Raw genomic sequence first — 21,479 nt, 5'->3', positions numbered from 1 at the left:
AGTTTTATATTAGCAAAGAGGGAAGATTTCATGAGACTATGTTTGGTAAACGAGTCGATTATTCAGGACGTTATGCCGTTATCGTGGGTCCTTCACATTTACATTGATTGTGGATTGCCTCGTGAAATAACGTAACAATAGAACTTTTTCAGACGTTTGTAGTTCGTGGTCTGATTTAGACAACATCTTACTTTGAGCATAAGAGTTACTAAGAGTAAAATTCGAGAAAAAGAGTCGATTGTAGGTGAAATCCTAATATGATATTATATACCTCTTTCAAACAATTCAATTAAATTTTCTAATTAACGAATGTTTAAACAAATACATCTCCTCTTCCTATATCTTAACAAATGCAACAATTCACTTTTGTGAAAAAATGTATTACAACTTAAAAACACCTATTTTGTTTTTTAAAATTAGGCCAAACACCTCAAATTTAGAGAATAAGCACTTTTTTTTAAAGAAAAAAAATTTGTTCATTTTTAATTGTCATGGTTTCCTTTTTTATAGTCAAATAATAAGAACTTTGATTAACATTTTACGATGTATTTTTTTATCTTATTGATATGCTAAAAAATTGTAATTTATAATACTTTTCATATAGTTTTTGAATAGCTAATTTTTTTTGTTTAAAATATCAAATTAATGTAATCTAATTTAACTTTGAAAATTAGTCAAATTGACTTTTGAAAAACGCAACATGACAATTAAAAGTGGACGGAAGGAGAAATACTTTTGACTTTCGAAAAACTTATAAAATAGACTATTAAACTATTTCAAGCAATGAGTTTTGGAAACAAAGTTCTACCACTACTTTTTTTAAAAAAAAAAACTCAAATATGCCATTAAACTTTTAGAAAAGGCTCATTCATGCTATTTTTTTAACTCCAATTTTACAAAATCATTGTTTACACCCCAAACAAGATTTATTACTTTTTAATTGGTGTTTTTGGATTAAATGTACATTTTTTTGCTTCTACTTCTTTAAGAACAACAAGAACACATAAAGAACATTAACAATTCCTAAATTTCAAACTTGTTCAAATCTTCATGAAATCGCCTCAAATTTCAAGAGTAGTTTTCCTTCGAGCTAGATACCAAAACTCAATATCTTTTGAGCTCGAATTCAACTTAACTCAACAAGACCACTTGAAATTTCTTCAAAGTTTCAAAACTTCAACATTCATTAATGGTAAAATTTTCTCCACAATTTCAAATCATTTGAAATTTTGAACATAAACTCAAAAAACACTAGGCAACAAAGATCTAACGTAAAAAACAACTACAAAAACACTAATCAAAGCAAAATTTTAAAATTTTGGGACTGATTTTCATTTTTTGGAATTTTTTTTTAACACGGGTGAATTTTTAAATTCTACAAATGATTTTAGATTTTTTATTTATTTTTTTAAAAGAAGAAATTAATGTTATTGCCGAAATTTGAGATAATTTCGTGAAGATATTGAAAATTTGGAAGTTATTTATGTTCTTCATGTGTACTTGGTGTTTCTAAAGAAAAAGAAGCAAAAAGTGTACATTTGATCCAAAAACTCTAATTGAAAAGTGTTAAACCTTGTTTGGGGCGTAAAAAAATGGTTTTGCAAAACCGGAGTTAAAAAAATAGCATGGATGAGCCTTTTCTTAACAACAATGGCATAGATGAGCCACACTTTTAACGGATGACATATATGAGTCTTTTCTAAAAGTTTGATGGCATATTTGCGCTATGGATAAACTTGATAGCTAAGCATCAAATTTTGTCACAAATCATATATTTAACAGCGAATTATCAAAAAAAAAAATTGTTAGCTACAAGTAATTTAGTGATGAAGCATTACCCTAACGATTCATTGTTTCATGAATATGCAAACGCTAGAAAATATCAAGAGTTTACAAGAACTCTCATCAAATTAAAATTGTTGTATTCCAATTTATAAATCGGAAAATAGTTTTACAAGTTACAATAATATATCATCCCTCTACAAAATAATTTTTTTTTATAAACTACTCAACATTCACTGCAAATACCATCTTAACCTTATGAAAGCCATCTGACCATATTATAAATCCAAAATTATAACCTTTTGATGCTTTTTTACCGTCAAACGATATTTCAAACGAAACTTTCTTTATTTCTTTCACAAATTCAATCTTTCTTGGAAGAACCCTAACAATCAAACCGGGTGGACCAATAATCGAGGAAGTATACGTGGCATTTGGAGAACCAACATTCATTGCAACTCGTTTGACTTTGGAGACCCCTTGATCAAGTTTTTTTATAGAGATTGAAGGGTAATTCATGTGTGATATGAGTTCCTTTTTGGTAGTACTAGTACTATTTCTTGGACAATAAAAATTATTTTTCTTTGATACTATTAATCTAAGTTCTTTTTCTTTGTATCCATAATAACAAAGGAAGTTATAGTAATCAATCATGGTTGTTTCAAATATTAAGGCTGGATTTAGAGCTTTAATAGGGTTTAATTCACCAGCACCAATTTCATGTGGACTTGCATCAAGATTTGATGTATTTGTCAAGGGCTTTCTCAGATTATTAGATATTGTTGCTGCAGAGAAAAAAAAAAAGAAAATGAAAATTCAGTTACTACGGAAAGGATTAGTTGAACACCTTTGGTCAAAAAATTATATCATTTATTTTTCTTATGTATATATTAAATTTTGATGAAATTTCTGATTTCATCACTAGTCAGACTACATTTTGCATCAATAAGAAAAAAAGAATCGATCGAAAAACCTTTGATAATGTTATACGTTAGGAATTAAATTTCGACGAATTTTCAACAAGCCGTAACTTGATTTAATATGTAATACCTGTTGTCATTATAGCAGATTTGATCATTGAGAAGGTCCATGTTGGGTGAATTGATTTAATGAAGGCCATAGCTCCACTTACATGTGGACATGCCATTGATGTTCCTGATGTAATACCAAACAAAGATGATCCTTTTTCAGTATTTGGAATCATAGCTGATAAAATGCCAACACCAGGAGCTGTTATATCAGGCTGCACATACATCCAAAATCATATTTTAAACTCATAGTCAAGTTGTAACGCATAATTTATCAATCAAGTTTAACTTATATACATAGATGACGATATAACTAATTAATTAGAACCTTAAGAATATTCTCGGTAAGTGTGGCAGGTCCACGTGAAGAAAAATCTGCGACTACTGGAGCTGGCTTAAATCTTCGGATCTCATTAGCCGGAAATATAGTCGCATGTGGATTTCTGTGATTTAGTGTAAATATTGAGTGCGAGTAAATTTTTTTGTTTTACGTAATTTGTAAAAATGATAGATGAGTCTTACTGGGAGGAATTAATATATTGAAGAATTTTTGCCCCAGCTATTTTTCCAAATTCAGCAAATGGGAAACTGCCTGAATCAAATGGGGAACTTTTCTCTTGCTCATCAATTAAAATTAAACCTTTTGCATTGGCATCTTGCACTACTAATTTCTTGATTAATCTTGATACTGACCAGCCATCATTCATACAAACAATTATTTTCCCAGCAACTTTTTTAGCATCAAGTGACCCTGGCATACAATACCTGCACTTGCATATGCAATTTTACAGTCCGATGCACAAAACATTCCGCGATAACAAAGGGTCAGAGATAAATTTTGAAAATAAGAAAAATACCTGGCTTGAGAAGTTAACGAGGGGTGGAAATGAACATTTTCACCAAATGCAAGGGGATAAGTTTTGGCGTGACCACTAGTATAGAAACTTATTCCTGTTCCCTATTGAAATTGAATAATAAAAGTACGTTAGGATAAACTTTAAATTCTAAATCCACATCTACTCACCCTCATTGTGAAACTAAATAAACTCCATGTAGACACTTTATTGAGCTTTGTGTATCGCGAAGTCGAATTAATCTAATGCTCTGTTTACCTTCAAAGTGACATTGTTTCCCAGGGCAACAATGGACTGAAATTTTCTATCAATAGTAGAAGCAGCAACAGTGAAAATCCAAGGAGCAGAGTTGGTAACAGTGTAAGGATCAGGCCCTTCATTCCCACCAGAACAGACAACACCAATACCTCTTTCAGCAGCATGAAAAGCCCCAATTGCAATTGGATCATCCTTAAAATCAGTTTGAAAAACAAAACTTCTTCCAATAGATATTGAAATTATGTCAACTCCATCTTTAATTGCATCATCAATCGCTTTAAGTATCGCAGAACCTGCATCACAACAGTGTGATCTAGTGGTCAATAAAGTGAACTGACAATCCTCATGTCTCCAGTTTAATTTTATTAGGTGATTTCTTCACGTCTATCCAAACATTGGTTCAAATGCGTGCAAGTTGACCCAGACATCATGATTATTAAAAAAATAAATACAAACCTTGACAATATCCCTCTGAGCATGCTTTGTAAGTTGCTATCCTAGAAGAGGGTGAGCCTCCCCTAGCAATGCCACTTGCTAGGCCATAGTAAGTGGCATTAGGGACAAATGCACCTGCTGCAATTGAGGCTGTGTTTGTTCCATGCCCTACTCTGTCCCTTGGTGTTCCATTTGGTTTTGTAGTGTTTTTAGGTAATTTTGTGATGTTGGAATCTTGATCTTCAATATCGTAAAATCTTGCTCCAATCAACTTCCTACGATAGATTTAATTTGAAGAATGTTAATTAGGTAGAATTTTTATAGGGAATTTGGAGAAATTGTGCGACTCAGGAGGGAGATTAACAAAATTTCGCGAGTATCACATATCCATATATTGAGATAGTTCACTATCTGAATATAATTTATCGAAATTTGCTTTATCGATAACGAGCTATTTGTTGATAGTGAAATAAAGTGATGACCTATTGCAGTTTGACTTGTGAAAGTCAAATCCTTCCATGCAAACTCCTTTCCATCTTGATGGTACTTCTCCAATATGTTGGTCATCAAAACTAGGTGACTCTGGCCATATGCCTAAAAATAAATATATGCAACAATTTGATTAATGGAAAAAGTAATTTTTTTGTGAACCCAAAAGTTTTAAAAAATAATTATATTTGATAAAAATAACGTAACCTGTGTCAATAACTCCAATAATAACGTCATAATTAGAAGAAGCATGGTAATTGTAGTTGGTAGAATAATAAGATCCCAAAAAATCCCAGGAACGTGTTGTATGAAGTTCAAGTATAGGATCTGGAAATACTGATACAACCTCTTCATAACCTGCTTCATTTTCCAATTAAATCGAGTTATTAGTCATTACAGTCGCTCCCAATAGATTTTTTTTTTTCCATTCCAGTAGCTCAAAACTTGGCTAAATGGGCTAGTAATATAAAAAAACTTAAAAATTATAGAGGAAATTGTGGAATAAATTTTGAACTATTCTCTTTAAATATTTTTTACATTATTATATGCAATTAAAAAGGAAAAAGAAAAGAATATTACCAGACAAAAGGGTGGCTTCTTGTTTAGTAAGCAAGGCACAAAAGCCCCTATAGGCATGATGAAATGAATGCTTCACTGAGATTCTCTCACTTTCTTCACTGTCCCAAAAGTTAAAACAATATTATTTTAGTTTGTTATGTTCATGAATAATACATTCTTTCACGTGTGTGTTTTATGTATAGTAGATATTACATCCCTTTAGCTGATCTTCCTTAACGAAAATCCTGACTTTGTTATTGATCATCAAATTATACAAGTTGCTAGCTATTGCATGATCTTATAATTAGTAGGATGTCTAGATTTAATTAATCTAATGTACTAATTACTATATGTTTTGTTTCTTAATTTTTATTGCTTATTGTCTAACCAAATGAAGAGGAAAAAGAGTATAAAAGCAAGCATAGTATATATATATATTAACCTTGGGATAATGGATGACAACATTTGTAGATGAGTTAATTCTGAAATTTCAGCTGAGTCTCCGTTGTTATTCAAAGGACTACCCATATATACAATGTAAGGCTGCATACAATATAACTACGATTACAATAGGATGAAGAAATTAACAATTTGTTCAAATACTCGATTTTTTCACTCTCTAATATAATTAGTTTTGCCAAATTCTAAAAAAAAAAGAGGAGAAAATTAATTACGTACCTTGGGAGTTTGATCATTTGATGCTATGCAAGAAGTGATCATAAGAAAGAATGTGGAGATAACAATAGGAGAAAAATAAAAGAGAAAAGCCATAGCATATAACTCATGCAAGTAATTAAATTCCTTAAGAAGAGAAGTATATATAGGCTTTTATATAGCTTGTTTTTTGTCTCATATTTTTATATATTATATTTGTATGCGATTAAGTTAATCTTGCATGATTAGCTAATATTACTGCAATTAATTAAATGGAAGAGAAGAGGATTATTAAAATGATTAATCAAAAAGGGGAAAAAGTTGAAGTACATGACAAGCAAGCTCTTTAGCTCTATGCATGCACAAGTGTTTGTGTCATTTGGATACACCTCAAATTGTTAATATTCTTTGATCAGCCACCTAAGTGATTCCTTATTTCACTTTTAAGTACATAAAATATACTTGATTAATTTGTGACTCACGATCGATGTTGGTTGTGTTAGGCTTCGATTTGTCTCACAAATTATCAGTATAAAAGAAATCTCACACAAATAATAATTGGCTTTGCATATTTTGTGCCTTTTCAAGATTAATGTCAAATACATGTATTACATGTGGTCACTGCTAATTTTGAAAGAAAAAAAGAGAAGAACCAAACACTTGAAATCGAAATAATTAATTCCTTGGAGAAGAACTTTTATAAGAATAAATGAATTGATTCACTTTACAGAGTATGGAAGTAGCTGAACATGCAAAATGCTCATACCATATTCATCGCTGCCTAATTTGTTCCCTCATCTATAATCACAATTCACAAGTGGCTGGTGTTTTGTGATAGCACCCCAGGAAAGAATCAAATGTCAACTCAAAAAAACAAAATTACAGATTTGAGTTAAACATAAAATAATACAGCAATTACCACATAAAAAAACGCAAGTAGTATTAATATGGATACACAAATGTTAACTAAATACTAGTCGACTGATGCAAAAATTGACCTCGAAAGAATTTTTTACTCTAATACAAGTAACCAAATGACATATTTCGTGAATGGTTAACCATCAACTGAAAGACTCTTGAGGAAAATTACCAGGAAGAAATAAGGATAGAATAAGACTTATATAAAAAATATTACCACAACAAAGAAATCATTTCTCATGTGTTTGAATATGTTGATTCTCTCTTCTACAACTGCGGATAGAATAAGACTTATATAAAAAATATTACCACAACAAAGAAATCATTTCTCATGTGTTTGAATATGTTGATTCTCTCTTCTACAACTGCTAGCCCACCAAAGTGCTCAAAACCAACAGTGTCAAAATAAAAGGCGGGCAAGACGGGTATTTCTATGGTTTGTGCTTACTCCAAGAAACTTGGAATGATCCACGTCTTCATCATGCATCAACAATGAGACGAAAATAATCCACTCACTCGCCCCGAGGTCCTCCTGTCAGGTGCAAGCAGAAATGTATGGTAGGAGCTTGAGTTTGCAGTCAAATGGTTTGGATCAACTTACAATACATTAAACATTTGTGCTGGCCAATTTCGTTTTCTACCAAAAGGCCCAATTCCTGATAGCTCCATGGAAATGTCAATGCTTCGATGCTGAGCAGCACGAACTACACTGATCCGACATTGTATTTTCACTGCGGGGCAGGCATCAGTACCAACTGCTGCCGTTTTATCAACATTTAGTGTTCCTGGGGATACCATTGCAATTGGTTCTGCGAAAGTGAGGATAGTCTGCGACCAGTGAGTGCTGGTGGTATGGGGAGATGTGGACAAGTTAGTTGGCTTTTCTTTACAGAATCTTTCTGTAAATCCAGTCTCAAACCAAACGACAACTCCATAACACCAGTTTGTTACAGGTTTTGAACCTGTAGACCCGTTTGCAGAAGTTTCTCCCTTCAGCTCCAGTTCAACCATTCCTGTAAAATCCATCTCCTCCAGCTTCATAGTCACCAGATCAAAGTTCTGTTCATAAAGTATACTAGATGTCAGCGAAATATTGTAAAACCTTAAAGAGATCTCTCTCAGCTTTTAATCTGTTCAATGAGTTGTCCTCTAGAAAAGAATGTTTTCATGAGCCAAGGGATTTGTGGGGAAAAATGAAAATCTAGGGACACAATCATTCCAAGCAACAGTAGTCTTCACAGTTCACTCAATTCTCTCGTACACCACTTATTTCTCAAATAATTACATCTACATAACTATTTAATATTCAAAATAAAATTCATATAGCCTTCAAAAGCTCTCACTCGAACAATTTAATTGTGCTTGTTATAATCATAAGTGAATCCTAGAATCAAGTGGAAAGATGAGCATTAGGTAATAAAGTATTAAATTAAACAAACCTCAGGCTTGACATATAAGACTATCGTGATATCGCGTTTAAAACCTAAAAAGTTTGACAATGCCAATATACTGTAATGCAGACAACTGATACTAAAACAAGGACCCTGAGAGGTCAAAGTACTACACACAATTTTCATGCTTCTCCATGCAGATAAAAAGACAAACCTGGAGAACTTTTGAATTGGTTATTATATCACAACTGTCAATAACATCAACTATTGGAATTCTGGAAGCATCTTTAACGATTTCCTCGCCGATACAAGACATATTAAAGCCATAAACATTTTCCCAAAATGGAATGCTTGTACCACCTCTTCCAAACCCAGCAGCAAACTAGAAAAGAAATGTGGACACAGAAGTTAGCTCCAACATACAAACACATGATTTGTTAAACACATGCAAAAAAAGCTTGTTGAGGGTTACCATAGTTGCCGTGTCAGGAAGAACGGCACCTCCAGGCTTCAAAAATTGATCACGTGCATACAGGACAGAGCTGAGCATTGACTCATAAAGCAGGCAATAACCCATCCATTCACTCACTAACACATCAACACTGTGTGGCTGAACTTTCTGGGTACTCTTTAGCTCTTCAACCATTCCTTGAACCACTTCCATTACACCATTGCCTTGATCAGAACCTTCATTCTTGCTTCCAATCCGCAAAAGGTTATTGTCTTTAGCGATCTGTAATTAAAGTAAGTTCATAAAGTAATGGAGTTTAGTTAATAAAACTGGAGCTGCAAGTGAAGAGAAAATAGTTAAATTCGGAAAAGCAACATGACAATTTGATAATGAGAGATTGTTGACCTGAGCTGCCACAGCTGCCATCTTTTCACTTGCTTCAACTGCAATCACCCTTGACGCACCTGCTTGGGCTGCAAAGAGACTAGAAACAGCATGAATCAGTTCTAATTGTTCGACTCCTCTTTAGATTTACAAGTTGAGATCTACTTCCTAATTGGTTGATTTCAAAAGAAACAACCAAGATGACAGTATCAGTGACCTGTTAGGCATTCTTTCGAAAAATCTGATCACCTGGGGTCTTTGCTCATGAACTCACGTGCAAATACTAAAATCAGTATTTGCAAGTTGAAGTTTGGCAATCAGTATTTGCAAATACACATTTCAATGCAAGTAATGGTTTTCACTCACAAAACTTCAACTTATTTCCAAGTGAAACTCATGTCCAAATACAACTTCAACTAACCAATTTTGTTTTTTCAACTTCAATTTCAAATGCCCTTTTATCAAACCCAATCAAACACTGTCCAAGTGCCAATCGAAAAGCATCAGGCTGAAAGAATGGTTAGTTGAAATTGAAATATGATTTCCTATGAATCCTTCCTCCTTGAGCCACTGATTTTCAATTTTCTTTTTTGATCAGGTAGAAGAATTTCATCAAAAAGCATCCAGAAGATGCAAGGATTACAAAAAAAAAGAGTTAGCTCCTGTACAAGTTATATCTCCTAGCAAAAACTAAAGGACTAAACATACACTAGTTTTTTTATGTAATGTTGAAATACATACACTACTTGAAGCTGTAAGGATGGTTTTCTCACTCAAAAAACATACGGGTGTGCAGATAGAATAGGAGAGCTAAGAGATCACTTGGTGGGTCAATCTCTACATACTTCCTCATACTAGTGCAAACCAAGGAATAAAATATTTGAAATCAGTCTTGAAGAGGTTTTCAAACGTTTTCTTCCTCCGTTTGCAAACTGCTCTTCCTGAATCCTGCTAGTGGCTCATCTAAAGATTGAAATAAAAAGATACACGTACGACTATTTCACCTTCTGGTTAAGGCAATAAGACTTAATTCTCCTTTCTTCAGCTTGGCGTAATGTAATATAAAAAAAAAATAGATTCAGAGCTTATTTCTCGCCACTTTATGTTCTTTCAAGTCTAACTACCTCCTTTCATAGTTTTTAATATTTGTCTTTTCTTCCTCCATGACTTATCCCCTAAAAGTAGAACAAGAAATTCAGCCAAGGATTCAAGTACTCACAAATGAAAGAGGCCTAGAAAGGATTTAAAGATCTTCAGAATATTGCATCAAATTAGTGGCTACACTGGTAAAAATGTAATGGGATAAAGTAAACATAAGCAAAACTCTTCTAACCTCAATATGCCAGTACCACAACCTACATCCATGACTACAGCACCTTTTAAGAGAGAAGGATTCTCCAGGATGGCTTGCCGATAAGCATCAGTTCTTACCTGCATAAGCCACAATATTGACAATCTTGTTACCAAATAATTCAGTGGTACCCTTTTTTCTTAAAAGAAGGCAAACATTATTATGTCCAGGCACAAAGAAGCAGAAATAGATTTTGGCAATAATGTGAGTTCAATGAAGACCCTACATCAGCTTCACAACAATGTTTTGGAGGCAACAGCAGGAAATTTATGTTAATTAGATTTGAAAAGCTGGTGGAAGAAAATATTGCTTTAGCGCCAATTGAAGAGACTGGAAAGCAGTGTGGTTTAAAATAGGGGTATAGATACTCAGGGTGATAGGCAATATACAATGTACTTCCTGATGAAGACAAGGGGCTAGGCTTTATACAATGGTTGAGTCTGGAGTATAGAATGCTTTGATGTATGACAGTTGCATTTTATTGGTGCTTCTTCTGTTCTAGTAAAATTAAGTCCTGATCCAAAATAAGAAAATTCCAAGGATAAGTTAGCCGCAGAATAACTAGATTATTCTTATTCCCTTAGTTTGGTGAAGTATATTCACTTTGTCTTGACATAGGTAGCAGTTGATTCTTGTTTGACAAGAAATACAAGCAAAATTCATTCAAGTAAATATTGGCTTAGGTAAACTAGTATACCACAAATAGAGATTGAAAAAGTCCTTAGCCTAACATGGGGAAAACAATTTGGTTGACTATATCTTCCACCATAACAAGAAAGTTGCTAATACATCAAAAGTTGGGCCAAAGCAGCACCTAATAATTAAGCATAGAAAAGGTTTAATCAAGGGAAACTAGTTGTTCTACCTTACTAATTAAGTATGCACAACACTGATCAGGGTAGAACTTACCTTATCACTTATCATGTCCCTGTGGATACCATACGAACTATAACCACCAAAATAGTTTTTATTTACATCCTTGATCTTATTTGCTGCAACTTTTGCGATATATAAGCTGGAATCTAGGTCATTGTTGTTCCTATATGAAGAAACACCAGCTTCTGCAGAGACAATGCCATTGCTGAGAGTAGTATCAGTCATTGAAGCAGATTTCCCTCCACTAAGACTGGAGGCTGTAGGTTTGTTTTCTTCTGTTTCGAGAGTAAAATCATCCTCATCGATGCTAATTTGTTCAAGATCCTTAATTAACTCCTCTTTGTCAATAGGCATATTGTCCACATCATCTTCACCTTCATCATCTTCATCAAAGCTATACAAAAGTGCATCCTCGTTCAAGAAAGGCTTCAAAAACTCATCATCATTCCAAGGAAACTGGCCATTATCAAAACTAGCAACTTCGTGCAAGTGATTCAGTAAATCTTCCTTTGACCGACAAACAATGCCACAACTCCAGCATTTGTTCGCAGCAACCTAATAGCAACATATATGTATATGGAAAAAGGATTCAATTTATATAAAGTAAGAATTGAAATAAAACACACAAATCACTAACAGCTTGTTTGGATGGTTGTTACCTATTGTATTGTATCGTGTTCGTAGTTCAAATACAATATTTGTTTTGACTATTACTTAAATTTTATTATATTGTATCATATCATTATCATTAAATCCTATTTTATCCTTTACCCTACCTTTTATACTAGCTCATGGAAAATGATACAATCTATCCAAACGGCACATTCATTAAAACAATAAAGTACAATATGATACATTATGTAACAACCATCCAAACAAGGTGTAAAGAGCAGGTTAGTTACCACTTTTACCAGATTACCAACTAATAAATGACCTGATTGTATAAACATTCTTAAACTCGGGGGAAAAAGGACATTAGTTTCAATTGAATTGCACGTGATAAATTAATCAAAGAGTTGAAAAATAACATCTTTTTTAGCAATAAAGATGAGTTAAACGAATACCTTAGACCTAACATAATTAATTAGCTTAAAGCAGCCATAAAAATCCAAGGCAAGCGTGTTCTTGAGAGTGTTGAAATGGAACCGATGTTCGGATGCGCAGTGCTCAAAGAGCGCATTACTGGAATCGTAAGTAGATTCACAGAACAAACAGAGTAATTTTGAGCTCATAGCCTCCTCTTCATCTTCTTCGTCTCCGTTTTCCCAATCGTCCCAGTTTTGGTCCTTATCGTCGTCTGAGTTATCACCTTCTACTTCCATATATACGGTGTTCGATTCCTCCATCGCCATGGGAAATTAGCAGAAATTACAAGCTCGGAATGGTAATGGTTGGTTTGGGAACTTGAGGAGAAGGCGAAGAATGAAAAATATGGTCTAAAACCCTTTAAAACCCTACTCTTTGTTGTTTGACTATTTTCTCCTTTATTAAATTTTAAATTTAAATACAATCCCCTCCATTTATTTACTTTGAATATTCTTTTAAATGAATTATTTGTGATAAATATTTCATATTTCTCTTAAGGGTCTGTAGGGGTATAGATTATTTTTTTTCAGAACATTCTTTGAGTATACATTTGAATGTTTTTTGGTTAGTTTGAAAATGAGGTTTTCAAGTTTGAAAATTGTATCAAGATAATTTATTTATTTTTTAATTAGAAAAAATTAATTAAAAATCAAGTGACATGTATATTCAAACATTATTTTTTAATTTTAATTTTTTATTTTAAAAATTATTTTATTTCAAGTTTCAATTAAATTTATGTTCAAACGTCTACTTAGTGTATAAAATGAAGATAACAAACGAGGATAATAAATTTTGAAATTTTATATATATTAAAAGTTTATCATTCAAGAGGAGTTGCAACTCAAATAAACAGTTCAATGCTACTCCCTCCGTCCCTATTTACTTGTCCATATTTCCTTTTTTAGTTGTCCCTATTTAGTTGTCCATTTTGACAAATCAAGAAAGGACAACAAATTTTTTCCTATTATACCCTTATTTACACTTCTTGAAAATTGTAAAAGTGTATGTTGTTTCCCTCCAATTTATTTCACTTTAATTCAAATAAGTGGTTGTAATTTTGAATTGAAAAGTTGTCATAAGGATAAAATTGTAACTTCACTGTGCTAATCATTGTTGCCTTAATCTGTGTGTCATTTCTAAAGTGGACAACTAAAAAGGGACGGAGGGAGTAATTATTAAAAACATCTTAATCATTTTAGCATCCTTTACAATGAGATGTTATAAAGGGTGAATATAATATGAGAACTAGTATTGAAAACAACGAAATCTACATCATTTTGGTTGAAAAAAATAAACAAGTTGATTATCGAGAAGGTCCTAGTTGTTGGGCAGAAGGTAATGGATGCTTCGAGAAGCTGATTGAGATAGTTACTCTAGTTTCCTACTTGACTAGTATATCAGTAACAATGTTAGCCTCCCAATATATATATTGCACTTGTTGATCACTCACTAACGCCATCAAGTACCTAAAATTATTTATAATGTTAGCTCCAAAAAATATGGATATCACTCATAGTTGCTAAAAATTGGTTATTACGTAAATTGTAGTTCTTTCAGTAAAGTTAGGAGTTTGACTTGCATGTTAGACAAATAAGAAAACATGGTACAAAAAATAATAATTTGCAATCCATAAGTCTCTTAAAGCTCAAAGGATTCTATCAATATCTGAAAAATATATTAAGTAATTTATCGTGTCATTTATGTTAAGTTTAAAATGGCTCGAGAGCAGAGAAAAATCAGTTAAAAACGAATGCACATTTGTTGTTCTTACTATTTAGTGTGATTCTTAGGGAGAATTAATCAACTTACAAATTTCACAACTAATAAAACACGTCTTGACTTAAAATCTTCTAATAAAATAAGTATTGAATAATATAATATGTGATTGATATTTTTGGTTTACATACATAATAATAAATGCATAAATCATGCGGACATATAATATTATTTTAGTGGGCTCAGAATGTAGAATTAAAACGTGGGTATTAGGCTATTAGCAATATATAGATTAAAATTCCAAAGGATAATTTTTTATTATATTTAAAGAATAAATAAGTATTTTAAATTATATATTATTCACATTTTTGTAATTTTATACTCCCTCCGTCCCTTTTTAGTTGTCCACTTTAGAAATGACACACAGATTAAGGCAACAATGATTAGCACAGTGAAGTTACAATTTTATTCTTATGACAACTTTTCAATTCAAAATTACAACCACTTATTTGAATTAAAGTGAAATAAATTGGAGGGAAACAACATACACTTTTACAATTTTCAAGAAGTGTAAATAAGGGTATAATAGGAAAAAATTTGTTGTCCTTTCTTGATTTGTCAAAATGGACAACTAAATAGGGACAACTAAAAAAGGAAATATGGACAAGTAAATAGGGACGGAGGGAGTACTAGTATAGTAATTGGATTTTATTGATAATTCAACAAGAATCAGACAAACACTTGTTCCTGCTAAATCGTTTTTCGAATCAAGAAACTTGGTTATGGTGTTGAATCTTGAATCGTATAGGAGTAATAAATAACAAAATATTCTGGATAACCCCTTCAATGGCGGGAATAGCTATTGTATTGGATTTACTGAGGAAAAATCCAAACTTTACTGGTCAAGCCTTTCATTCTCATGGCGTCTGCTCAGCCAAACTCGCTGCCTCAGCAGCTGCAGCTTCTGTTGCTGCCAGTTACCCTTTTGCTTCTAGGGCTTTTTTTGGGTATGTTTAGAATATGCTATGTTTATTTTGTGTCCATGTTATGCAGTTCATGCTGTCACTGTATGTACATTATGGGGGCTTTGTAGGAGTGACATTATATTGGATTTGGTAGTGTTCAGATTCTTATAGTTGTTTTGGGGGAGGGAGTGATCTAATGAACTAAAACCAAAATTGTTTCGTGTTTGATGTGTTGAAGTTTGTAATATTTTGAAGTCATATTTGCAATGTGGAATTTGTTAGTAAGTCCACTCATTTTTCCGCTGGACGAAAACTAGATGGTTAAAGAAATTATGTTAGTTTTGATGTCATTTGTGAGTGTATTCCTTGATTATTTGGCTCTATTCAGTTCAATTTGTGGAGGCAACCTTGTTTTGCAGAACTCTTTCTGGTTTGCCTTGTTAGTGGCTTTTGAATAGTGATCGAATGTGACAAGACCAATTTTTTTGTGTATGCCTTCGTTTCTGATAACCAAAGAAAAACCCCAAGGGGCAAAGGCTAGTGGTGCAGGGTTCGAAATCGGGGTGGATATTGTGCTCGCCCCCTCTATCCTTCTCTACCTAAGTACTAGGCTTTTGTCTACTACAGGATTTGAATCCGTGACATGCACCTACCCATACATGATGCGCTGTGCGCTTATACCAAAGCCTTGGGGCAATCCTTTTGCATATATGACATTAAATTCTATATCTCGAAGTCAGATTGGATAACGTGGAGTCTGGATTTTGTTGATTGTATGCTCTTTTTTCTCAATTGTATAGATTTTGGTTAAAGAGTAATATCAATTATGATGTCATTTGTGATTGCATATCATAGTAGTCTGTCTCTATTTAGAGTTCAATTAGTGCTGGCGCTTGTGTTTTACAAAGCTGCTGATAGTTCAGCCTCTTTTATTCCCTTAACTTTTACTTATAATGTGAACATGTATCATTTGCGCATTTATCTTGCTTGTATTTTTTGCCAATAGTAGGAGCATTCAGAGAAAGGTAAATCAGCCTTTATTGGGTGGAAAATTTACTGTGTTCGCAGAGCTAATTAATTGAGAAGTTCATGGTATGTGTTTTTTACTGGATTCACAATTTTTTTGATTGGTAAGCAAGAACCTGAGGCCTGAGGTTGTCACCCATTCATAATGTAGCAAAAGGCATTCCATATATAATAATTTGCAATGCACAAGTAACCCTTAGAAAATCCCTCGTGCTATGGCGACAACCATATAAAATAAGTTAAATGCTTGCAGAGACTACTAGGACTCACTATTGTGGAGGTGTATCTCCCCATATTCTCATTATTGATGTTTCACTGCCAGTCTCTTTAGCTGTTGAGCTAATTTCCTTCCTTTTACCTAGGGATGCTTCTCTTTTGAATTTTCTAGATGTTTCCCTTGTTTTGTCTCATTTTTCTAAGTTAGCTGAAAGGTTGGGCTTTTTATTGTCGACATTGATTTTGTGTGTATGTATGACTGCAACGGCCACATAATTTCTTCCACACCTTTAATCTATTATCCTCCTCGGAGCGATAGTTTATATTATCTCTATCCTCAAATTCTACATGGATGAGTTACTATTCAGAGTATTGTTCACTGAGTAGTCCCCCCATAACTCATAACAACCTTTCTTATTTGTTGGTTGTTTCGTGCATTGGTCATCTGACCTTGCCAGCCCACTAGATTTTCTTCATTTTTCTATTCTAAGATGGTGGAACTTCTTAAAAAAAAAATCAAGTGGTCTTTGGGCTAAGCTTGCTTGCACCTTCTTGTACCACTGGGAAGCCAAGGTAATCCTGCCCACCAGGGTTAGAGCAAATGGTGTCACCCCAAGTGTTTGTAATTGGGAGTGAGGAAATGGTACTCCCTTTTATCAAGTATTATACCATCTCCTTTGTGACTAATACGGTCAAATTCTATCAGGTTCCATCCCAAGAAAAGAAATGGATGCTTGACTAAATGGTGCAGATGATTATCAGCCAATTACATTCCTCATTCGCTTGATTCAGCTCTTCTTTGTAATATCAGCCTCTTATCTTTAACTGTTGTAAAAACGCCCTTTTATCTTTAACTATTATAAAAACGACATCTTCTGTTCCCATACAGAAGTTTAATTTAGAGTCGATCTGAAGGAAATATAGGATTCATTGCATACTACTTTGTATCAGTTTAGTTGTACCATACCGGAACAGAGGCACAAGCGTAGTACATTCTTTCGTTATGCTTATTCCCATGTTCTGTCATAAGAAATAAATTAGACTCTTATTCATTTAGACTATCAGCAAACCTTGACAATGTGTTGTTTTGACAGTAATGGTGCAGCACAAGTTGCACTTTGCGATGCTGGCACGGGATTTTCTGAAGATTATATATCTAGCATGAAAAGTGAATCGATAATTAACTTTCAACATGATTCATTGAAGCACAGTACCAAACAATACAACCTTGAGTTAAAATCTTTATTCTCAGCATTTATGTGGAGGAATCTTGCACTGACTTCCTTGAGAGCTCTCCTATCATCTTATTTACCTCTTCTGGAGCCTCGTGCTAACATGGAGGATGAGGATGATGAAGATTTCCTACAGGATACTAATGAAGATCGCCGTGTCGATCTGGTGACTCCTTTCAAGAAATCAGTGAAACAGATTGGTCGTGAGGTAACATTTGCAAGCCCCTCCTTCTCAATGCAATGCGCTTGTCACTTACAACTTCATGTTTTTCACTGCTTAATGTTTTCTTGATTTCTTCAATATCTTTTGTTGGAAAATTGTAAAAAGATACATCTCTAGTGATGCTTCTTCTTTCATCCAGTAATCACTTTTGTTTGATTTGGTATTTGTATTTCCATGCGTTGGTCCTAGAACTTGTTGTAGTGTGTAATTTACAGTACATAATGGCTAACTTGTTCAATTTAAGCTGTTTTTCTTGATTGGTCAAGAAGAAAGGCTTCCCAAAGATGGCAGGATGAGTTCTTGTAATTATTGTGGATTTCTGATCCCCGTTTCTCTGGCAGATGGAAATTTGTTTTCATCTAAAATTGGAGGTGCTTGTTTTGTTGCAGTACTGTGTCAAGTCCGGTATAAAATGCCACAAACTTTTGGTGCTACTTTTGTCTCACCCTACATACATTCCCTGAGATACCAATTTTTTTTAATGAAAGAAAGCTCTTTGTAAATATCACAGCATCTTCTAGTAGATGTTTCGACATGATCTGGTTGAAGTTTGAAAAAAGAAGAGTATTTTGAAATTGAAACCGAAAGTATGTAAAAGTTGAAGTTGTGTTTGGACATGAAAAGTTGAAGTTTTGTGAGTGAAACCATTCTTTCACTTGAAATACTCTTCAAATCTGTTTTTCAAACTTCAATTTTCGGTTTCAAGTTTGAAGTTGGAATAATGGATCAGATTGTAAGACAAACATATATTTGAAATAATCTTCAAATATTGTTTTCGTTACTTCTCCAAAAGAATTCAAAGAAATTACTTTGGTTTAGTGTGTCTCCGGCTGAATATACATTTTCAACTTTTTTTGGTTCTACTACAGACAGAGGACTGAAGATGTTAGACTAGTCTTTCATATTTCTCATCTTCTTCTGCTTAAATAGTTTACAGTACCAATTAATTTTATTGAGCTTAGAGACACTAACATGCCAAAAAGACCGTGCGATCTTGTTCTACTTGTATCTTACCTTAAATATAGAAGATTGCTTGTTAGAAGGACTGAGCAGTAATTTGATAGAAATTTCAAATTTATAATGCTTAAGCAAGTTTGACTCTTAAAGCATCAATTGAATTGTCTAGTCTTGATCTATTTCATTTGAGCCTAGATATTCACCTCAACCTCTATTGTAACTTGTCTTCATTTGGTGATCACAGGTTCTAGATAAACAGTGTAGCAATAATGCATAGTGGTTGAAAGTGTAAATGTAAACAGTTGACAAGTAAAAGTGAACAAAAGGAGTAGTAACTAAAAATGAGATGACAGTTTATTTCTGTTGCTTTCGGAATATATGCTTCCAATATATGCTTCAATCATGCACTTGCATGTTATACCAGCTCTGAAATCGTATACTGAAAGATCTTGTGTGCAATTAACATTATGTATCTTCTGATCAGACTGCTGTTGTAACTACGAGACGCGTCCTGGAAAGATTAGCGGTCCACTATGTCTCACAACGCATGGCATGGAAGCTTCTAAAAGGTTATTTTTTGTTTGTCTCAACGCTTAAATCTATAGTCCTTGTTGATTGACATTGAAGAAACCTAGCGTTTATCAATTTCTGCAGATGTTCCCAAGTCAGCTGCACGCAAGGCTCAAAGGGGAATGTCTAGTGTGATCTACTTTTGCAGTGTTACAAAAACAACATGCAGAGGTTTAACATTATCTGTCCATTAATCTTCTTCTCTTGTGGTTCACCTAGACTAGCCTCAATTCCTGATTCTTCACCTCCCACTATCTAATCAGGTCATTTTCTGGGAGTTTTGGCATCATGGTTTGTGCAAGTTGGCATTGATATCTGGCGAATCTTCAAATCTAAACAAGATGGTGACACACTTGATAGATCGGAAAAAATTCAGTTTCTAAGAAGGAAGATTTTCATTACTACTGTCAGATGTAGTGCATCTCTTGTTTTCGCTTCTATAGGGGCAGGAATAGGAGCAATGATAGTTCGCCCTACAACTGGCCAGTGGATTGGTAAGCTCACAATATGCTTTTCAGTACCTACAACGAACATCATCTTTACTTGAATTACAATTTTCAGGATGTGCTATTGGAGATGTGTCTGGACCAATCATTGTAGCCTTTTGTTTTGACAAAGTTCTTCATTTGGAACTGCGATGACTCTCTTCTTGGTTAATATAAGGGTAATGTGGTTGATCTAGAGCCCCCCTTGCCTCAAAGAAGTGCAATTCAGTGCTTTTATATGACTCAAGGTTCCTTTAGCTCCAGAATAATATTTGTCATAGATATACAGTACACTAACCAATTTATAACATTACGAGTGCTTTTTTGGGACTCAATTTCATGCTTTTTGGGTTCATAACATCCTTCCTATGGATCGTTGTAGTTGGTTCCGCACAGAGAGATGATTCATAAGTCTATGTATTCAGTTCTTGACAGAGGCGGATCTAGGATTTAGAGATCGTGGGTGTCACATCGCCCAAGTAAGATAAACGGGTCTGTTCCTTTAATATTGGGTTACCATTCGGATTATTTATCTTTTTTTATTTTTATAAAACAAATTGATTAAACGTGCATGTTAGTAATGTTTTCTTTTAGTTATTCTGAGATTAGAGATAACTAAACAATTCAACTTTTTCTTTTTGGATTTAGAGGCATTCTCTAAAACTTTGAGGGAAAAAAAGATTTTCCACATTAAAAATTCGAATTTGTATAAACCATCTAATAGTGTTAACTTAATATATTCATATTTCATTGTCTTTATGTGTTGTTGCATATATATAGTAGAGAAAAAACTAAAATTGGTTTCAACCCAACCATCTTACTTATCAAGAACGTGAAGATCGGAATAACCTTAAAATTAAAAGAACTCTAACATAATAATATTCATCATTTTTTAAAACTTATGTTTTTTTAAAAAACAATTTAAATATATTCGTAGTAATATTTATGTGACTTTCATAATACAATACTCATTAATTAATAAAGAATAAACACATAATATTCATATCAAGAGATCAATAATTAGTGATAGAGAAAATAAAAAAAAATTAAGAACTAATCACAGAAAAAAGGAGTCAATTTGAATTACGTAATAAAGAATAGTAGCAAATAAATAAGAACCAATCGGAAAAAAAAAAGACAAGAAAAAACAGGAAAAAAAGAAAAGAAAAGAGCTTAGAAAAGCCTTCAGTTCATACAAGAATCCAAAATATAATGTTGAGAGTGAGAATCAAACCCACATTGTGGTTGCGGGGATTTGTGTCTTTTGCCAACGACACCAATCACCAATTCGTTCAATGAGTGGCAAATTTTATTTATAACGATTTCTTAAACATATATACATGAAGCTTGAAGCTTTAATCGAGATCATTGGGTGCCGTGGCACCCCCACACATACATATAGATCTGCCCCAGGTTCTTGATTATGAAAGTGGAAATCAAAGAAAGAATGCATTTTCTTTCTCACCTAAATATATTTTGTAACTCAAAATAATCCTAAAAAAAGAAATACCAACTAATGAAAAGGGTGATTTTTAGTAGGAACCATAACAAATATTGTTACACCACTTATTTAT

The 21,479-nt window shown here is 33.4% G+C and overlaps 4 protein-coding genes across 4 annotated transcripts in view; 1 reads left to right on the top strand and 3 right to left on the bottom strand.

The window, feature by feature from the left end:
• The window catches only part of LOC125815302 (protein MAINTENANCE OF PSII UNDER HIGH LIGHT 1), a 106,178-nt gene that overhangs the window by 67,631 nt on the left and 17,068 nt on the right, over positions 1-21,479 (bottom strand). The gene's annotated exons all lie outside the window — the stretch shown is intronic.
• Positions 2,005-6,175, bottom strand: LOC125815320 (CO(2)-response secreted protease-like). Its single transcript, XM_049494764.1, has 12 exons — positions 6,083-6,175; positions 5,847-5,947; positions 5,426-5,523; positions 5,054-5,203; positions 4,840-4,951; positions 4,379-4,632; positions 3,923-4,215; positions 3,668-3,768; positions 3,333-3,575; positions 3,139-3,253; positions 2,833-3,025; positions 2,005-2,567 (listed from the first exon to the last, which is right to left on the bottom strand). The coding sequence occupies exons 1-12, from the start codon at positions 6,173-6,175 to the stop codon at positions 2,005-2,007; spliced, it is 2,316 nt and encodes a 771-aa protein (XP_049350721.1).
• Positions 7,271-12,838, bottom strand: LOC125815273 (probable protein arginine N-methyltransferase 3). Its single transcript, XM_049494715.1, has 7 exons — positions 12,494-12,838; positions 11,463-11,984; positions 10,536-10,633; positions 9,224-9,302; positions 8,840-9,100; positions 8,582-8,749; positions 7,271-8,035 (listed from the first exon to the last, which is right to left on the bottom strand). The coding sequence occupies exons 1-7, from the start codon at positions 12,779-12,781 to the stop codon at positions 7,574-7,576; spliced, it is 1,878 nt and encodes a 625-aa protein (XP_049350672.1). The 5' UTR covers positions 12,782-12,838; the 3' UTR covers positions 7,271-7,573.
• Positions 14,995-20,175, top strand: LOC125815291 (uncharacterized). Its single transcript, XM_049494732.1, has 6 exons — positions 14,995-15,238; positions 17,533-17,878; positions 19,335-19,419; positions 19,505-19,591; positions 19,684-19,914; positions 19,982-20,175. The coding sequence occupies exons 1-6, from the start codon at positions 15,078-15,080 to the stop codon at positions 20,059-20,061; spliced, it is 990 nt and encodes a 329-aa protein (XP_049350689.1). The 5' UTR covers positions 14,995-15,077; the 3' UTR covers positions 20,062-20,175.

The sequence above is a fragment of the Solanum verrucosum genome, unplaced genomic scaffold (assembly GCF_900185275.1).
Source record: "Solanum verrucosum unplaced genomic scaffold, falcon-dt-bn FXZP01000261.1, whole genome shotgun sequence".
In the NCBI taxonomy this organism is placed as follows: domain Eukaryota; kingdom Viridiplantae; phylum Streptophyta; class Magnoliopsida; order Solanales; family Solanaceae; genus Solanum; species Solanum verrucosum.
Note: the sequence above shows the minus strand (reverse complement) of the source record. Positions and strands in the feature narration are given on the sequence as shown.

Bases quoted from the DNA above. Each gene is read 5' to 3' on its own strand.
- LOC125815320 (XM_049494764.1), bottom strand. From the start codon at position 6,175: ATGGCTTTTCTCTTTTATTTTTCTCCTATTGTTATCTCCACATTCTTT. The intron at 5,948-6,082 runs GTACGTAATTAA...TATTGTATGCAG, and splicing joins CAAATGATCAAACTCCCAAG to CCTTACATTGTATATATGGG. The intron at 3,576-3,667 runs GTATTTTTCTTA...ATGCAAGTGCAG, and splicing joins TCGTTAACTTCTCAAGCCAG to GTATTGTATGCCAGGGTCAC.
- LOC125815273 (XM_049494715.1), bottom strand. From the start codon at position 12,781: ATGGCGATGGAGGAATCGAACACCGTATATATGGAAGTAGAAGGTGAT. The intron at 8,750-8,839 runs GTAACCCTCAAC...TTTCTTTTCTAG, and splicing joins TTCCTGACACGGCAACTATG to TTTGCTGCTGGGTTTGGAAG. The intron at 8,036-8,581 runs GTTTGTCTTTTT...CTTTATGAACAG, and splicing joins CCAATTCAAAAGTTCTCCAG to AACTTTGATCTGGTGACTAT.
- LOC125815291 (XM_049494732.1), top strand. From the start codon at position 15,078: ATGGCGGGAATAGCTATTGTATTGGATTTACTGAGGAAAAATCCAAAC. The intron at 17,879-19,334 runs GTAACATTTGCA...TCTTCTGATCAG, and splicing joins TGAAACAGATTGGTCGTGAG to ACTGCTGTTGTAACTACGAG. The intron at 19,592-19,683 runs GTTTAACATTAT...CTATCTAATCAG, and splicing joins TACAAAAACAACATGCAGAG to GTCATTTTCTGGGAGTTTTG.